Source organism: Adiantum capillus-veneris, chromosome 27, assembly GCF_014529385.1.
Source record: "Adiantum capillus-veneris isolate H3 chromosome 27, ASM1452938v2, whole genome shotgun sequence".
Lineage (NCBI taxonomy): Eukaryota > Viridiplantae > Streptophyta > Polypodiopsida > Polypodiales > Pteridaceae > Adiantum > Adiantum capillus-veneris.
Window position 1 is genome coordinate 139,242,187 of NC_140957.1, and position 5,288 is coordinate 139,247,474.

General features: G+C 39.8%; 1 protein-coding gene across 2 annotated transcripts; it reads right to left on the bottom strand.

The window, feature by feature from the left end:
* Positions 1–304: 304 nt before the first annotated feature.
* Positions 305–1,227, bottom strand: LOC147422834 (uncharacterized). 2 transcript variants are annotated; one of them, XM_086503512.1, is made up of 2 exons: positions 1,069–1,227; positions 305–851 (listed from the first exon to the last, which is right to left on the bottom strand). In XM_086503512.1, the coding sequence occupies exons 1-2, from the start codon at positions 1,165–1,167 to the stop codon at positions 402–404; spliced, it is 549 nt and encodes a 182-aa protein (XP_086359638.1). In that variant the 5' UTR covers positions 1,168–1,227; the 3' UTR covers positions 305–401. The 2 variants fall into 2 exon arrangements, with proteins under 2 accessions (XP_086359638.1, XP_086359639.1); XM_086503513.1 differs by having other exon boundaries at positions 305–848; positions 1,069–1,226.
* Between the last annotated feature and the right edge of the window lie 4,061 nt (positions 1,228–5,288).

Below are 5,288 nucleotides of genomic sequence, written 5' to 3' on the forward strand. Positions count from 1 at the left end.
GCACCTTCCTTTTGGCAATGCCACAGCAACCCCAAGAACATGAAGAGGAGAATTTTTTAGTCAGAAAATTTGCCCATCAGAATATATCTACAAGGCTTCATGCTAATGACTTCCTCAAAAAAATTAGCCAAAAACATCTGTAGCATGGGACAAAGTGTAAGAGTACCTAATGACACTGAGCCAAAAGCAGAACCTTCACTGAAAAACAAGCACAATGAGCCAGCTGAAAACCCAACATGAATTAATACAAGCCTCGTGCAGCACAACTATGAAAACAGCAATGGCAATAAGCGCAACTCTAATAGATTCTAAGATGCATACCCCTTATGTGATTATAACCTTGAAAAGGAAGCATCGTATACAGTATGGTGGACACAAACTTGTGAAACCTTTGGAATATTTCAAACTTTCCTTGTTGAGTTTCTAGAAAGGTTTGCAAACCCAAATCTATCATTAATTACAGGAACACATTCGGGCCTTTTCATTGATAGGATTTCCCGGCCACCGCCACCAATAGCATCAACTCGAACAGTGATTTCCTGGCCTACTTTCATCAATCGCTCAAGAAGCACAACACCACCAGTGATACCCAGATCGGTTGCGGGAAGGTAGCCATCCTTGCCATTAGGCAAAGTCACCCAATACCCAACGGGAATCACATCCTTGATGATACCCTGTACAGTTCCTGGGTCCCCCTTCTTAAGACATTTGGCAGGATCCAAGTCCACTCGCCTTGCCTCCTCCTCCATCTCAGCCTGTCTCTGGGCCTGTGAAATGGGTTCCCTTCGAATTCCTCGCCTTTGTGAGTGTGTACAAGCTGAAGCAGGCCATGGTTGAGAGACGGTTATCTCCTTCAGCACAATGCACATGGTGAGAATGCATCGTCTCTAAGGAAAATTTCGTGAAAAAAGCCAAATCTGCGATACCCTGGATCTCGGAATAAAACTTTCAACTACGCAACCATTACCAAATCAATCACGGACATCTTCATACCGCAGAGATACATCAAGCGGCACGCACATTCACACAAAGCGCAAGGCAAGGCGAGTACACACGAAGCCAACTTACCATGAGCGTTGCAACGGCCCTCCCATGATGGGTGCTCCTTCGTGACTGTGCCAGTAGCAGCCCTCTTGCCGATCGAATTGCAGCAACACCAGACCTCATTCCTAAACCCTCGACAACCTGGTCCTCCCTGCAGCTCGTTAAACCCTAAGGACATTTATTTAGTAAAAAATAACTAGAGTCTATACGTATGCAATGCATACATATACAAATAAAATTCTACATAGCTTACCCTCACCACTATCTCATACGGCCATGGGCTGGATGGGATCAATGGCCCACACCCATTTCGGGTGCGATATGAGCCGTCCGATGCGACTTTTGTAACTTCAGGAAAATAGATAAATTCGGGCGCACCAAAACTTGTATATTCGAGCGCCCCCGCCCACCCTCCCCCTCTCATCCCCCGGACTTGAACCCCAGACGCCACCTTTGCAAGCCTATCACCTTAACCACCTCACCTACTCATGCTCGTTGAAAGCAATGGAAGAAAGGTTTCTTTTATTGATAAACCTGTCGTTGTGTAAATTCGGGTCAGCTTTAGAAAATTCAGGCAAACTGGTAAATTCGGGCGCGCCGCGAGATCAACAACCCACGATGCCCGTGCTCCCCAAAAAAGGCGTGGGCCATTGATCCCATCCAACCCATGCCCGTGTGAGATAGTGTTGAGGATAGCTTACATGTGTAGAGTGTACATACATATGCAATGAACTAATAAATAAATATACACATATATGTTAGAGCGTGCAAGCATGCACACATGTATACATGTATGTGTGCTTAGATAGGTCACGATGAGTAGTGTTAGGGATAACAATATACCATTCAAAGGTTTCCAGTAAGGTGGCAACCTACAACTATAATTTACTAGCCCATGCCAGCTCCCATCACCCTCAAGCACAAAGTTGCCCTATCTCGTGTGTTGCAACATCACCATAAGTACATGCATCAAGGAAGGCAGTGTTGCAAGGGGAGAATTTTTTGGTGAGCACCCCACAATGATGGGAGTTCAGCAAATAGATTCCCAATAAGATTCTCCTCGTCCATTTCCCTCTCTCTCTCTCTCTCTCTCTCTCTCTCTACTTTCATTGTCTGTCTAGTTGTCTCATGTGTTGCCATTGTCTCTCTCACTTTGCAAGTGTGAGGACCCAAGTCCCAAACCCATAAGAGAACCCTATAGACACGCGCGCGCACACACAGACGACATCATGTAAGAAAATGATTCCCTTCCAAACCTATAACGAAATTAGGAAGAAAATAGCATGCCATTATCTCTCACATAATTGAATAAGAGACTCATAACATAATGTCTAAAATATAATCAAACCCAAACATTGGGAGAGTGGCGGAGAAGAGTGACACAAGCAATGGCGCAACCCCCCCCCCCCCCCCCCTCTCTCCCCAACATGTGTCCATCAATGAACCCATGTGAGCCTTTTATGAAATCTAGAATTGTTACAATAATATATATATATATATATATATATATATATAGAGAGAGAGAGAGAGAGAGAGAGAGAGTTTATAAATAGAGATCTTATCCATGATCATTTGCAAAAGCTGATGGACAAGAAGAGAGCGTCATTAAGAATGCTAAGAGGGAGAAGAACAGAGTCTTTATGTAAGAAGCATCATCTTCTTCTTCCTTCAACAACCCTTCTTCATCATATAGAATCATCACAAAATCACACCAAGCTCTTGGAAACATGTGCATGTTTCTCTTTAGACAAGCTTTACTTGTAGTGTTTCATGCATGACAAATAACTTCTCCATCATCTTCATCCAGAGTGGAAGAACAATTTAAAGATGCTACTACAAATAACAATAGACATTGTTAAACCATAAAAGTGATGCCATAGATGAGTAGAGCTCACATTGTTTTAACAATAGACATTGTTAAAACATAAAAGTGATGCCATATATGCGTAGAGTTCACAGAGATCTTTTGTTTGTGTCCTAATTTGTGCAAATTTGACAATTGGAGCTCAAGGTATGGTCGTTTTCGTGAAGGGTTGTCATGCATGTGAAGCAACTTGCTTTTGTGATCCAAAGAGTCCTCTGCATGCAAAAATGCCCTTACATCCTCCTTTTAGAAATTTTTGTCTCTTTTAATGGCCTTCTCTCATCTTTCTTGGTTAAACTTAGTCTCTATACTATAATTAGTTGAAAAACATGCGAAGTATTTAACCTTATGAAACGATCACTTAACCTTCACAAAGTTCACATCGGATGATAGATTCTTGATCATGAAGTTGTCCTTTTCAAGAAAACGTGAAAACTTACACTTGCTTTTTGGAAAGCACTTTTGCTTTTATGAGAAAAATGACTTGTAAAATACATTCTAATCATAATTCTCATTAAAAAGCATCAATAGATCGTAGAAAGCATAATCGGTGGCATACAAGTGACTATTGCATACTACAAGCCTCCATTTACTCTCCATGCATCAATCTCCAATGGGCCACACACAGTTAGTTAATCACTAATGTTGGACATCAATAAGTACCATTGTACAAATCCAGCTATTCTCTAATTGCATATAAGCGATCTCATGTGTTGACCATTATCCATGGACCATAAATGATGACCATTCAAGAAGTATTTCCAAGGTCATGGGGAGTACTTACAATTTATTAACATCCATCCAAAGTAGGAAAACAATTGTCCTTAGTTGTGCAAGGTCGCAACAATCCTTTGTGTATGTATATAACATTTTTGTCGAATGAATCAAAATGGATTGAAATCCATTGCTCATCTGCATAAAGAAGAGATATAACCATAATTGACAAGTAATTCTCCATAAATGATAACACATAATGATTGTTTCCATGAATGTAATAAAAAATAGCAATATAGTAACTACTACATTTAACTAGTAAACTCTCATGAAGAGAAGAGATGATTAGATACTATCTAAATAGTTGAAGAACATGGAAAAAAATATCTAACGGAGAGATTCTTACAAGGTTTCATAATCATATGTATATACATACACTTAAGCATGCAAATTGGTTGAGTGGTTGTTGAGAGGGTATGTGGTGTGGGTTCAAATTGAGAGAATTGCACATTCAAGTTCTTTGGTGGGTCTCTCTCTCTCTCTCTCTCTCTCTCTCTCTCTCTCTCTCTCTCTCTCTCTCTCTCTCTCTCTCTCTCTCTCTCTCTCTCTCTCTCTCTCTCTCTCTCTCTCTCCCTCTCTCCCCCCCCCTGCTCATGGTCAGCTCCATCTCCACCTTCTCTTCACTATCTCAGAGGTGTTGATTACAAAAGTTTTCTACAAAACTTGGTTCTAGAAAAAAATCCCATGTGGAGAAACAAAAACATTGTTGTATGCATTTTTTCATCTCACATGTAGACTCCAATTCTACACATTTTTGTGTCTCATGCATAGAGTCCAATTCAACACCAATTGAGAGATATTTTAGATTTTTGTGGTGAAGGCACAATTTCTTGGTATCACTGTGTCGAGCTTCTACAGAGTTGTATGAAAATTCCGATCAGATTGAAGAAGATAGAGTTGTCTTGTACATCAAATTGTTGCTTTCTAACGTTGGAGAATTCTTTTCCGACATGAAGATAACTTGTGCTTTTGCTACAAAGTTGAAGACGAGCACGAAAACAAGTTTTACAACGGTGCATCTTCGAATAATTTCATACTCTATGGTGATGATCTTTTGCTTTAGCAACATACAGACACTATTCTATCAAATTATTTGATGTGTTCTAAATCTTCTTCCAGAAAGTCATAGATTAGGAGTCTTTTTATCTGAGTCAATAGTTAGTAATTTTTATGATAAAAAAAGTTGTGAGGGTTCCAGACACTACCCTAACATGTTTAGTCAGTAATCATAGATTAGGAGTCTTTTTATCTGAGTCAATAGTTAGTAATTTTTATGATAAAAAAAGTTGTGAGGGTTCCACACACTACACTAACATGTTTAGTCAGTAATAAGACCACCCAATTTGTCTTGATTAATTTTCGCATGGATTGAGTCTGTGTTATCCATCCATCTTGCTTCTTGATAGATAAGAATACACACACCCTATGCCATGTGTTAGGAAGATTGTGATCAAATGGATAGTATTTACTCCATTTTTTTCATGATCCCTATCAAGCCTAATCTAATAAATAGGATTGAAGGGGGGAAATGTTAGCAATAAAGCCTTCTACATAGGTTTGGTCATGCATGAGTCTACAAATCTTTATAAACAATGTATTGAGTATG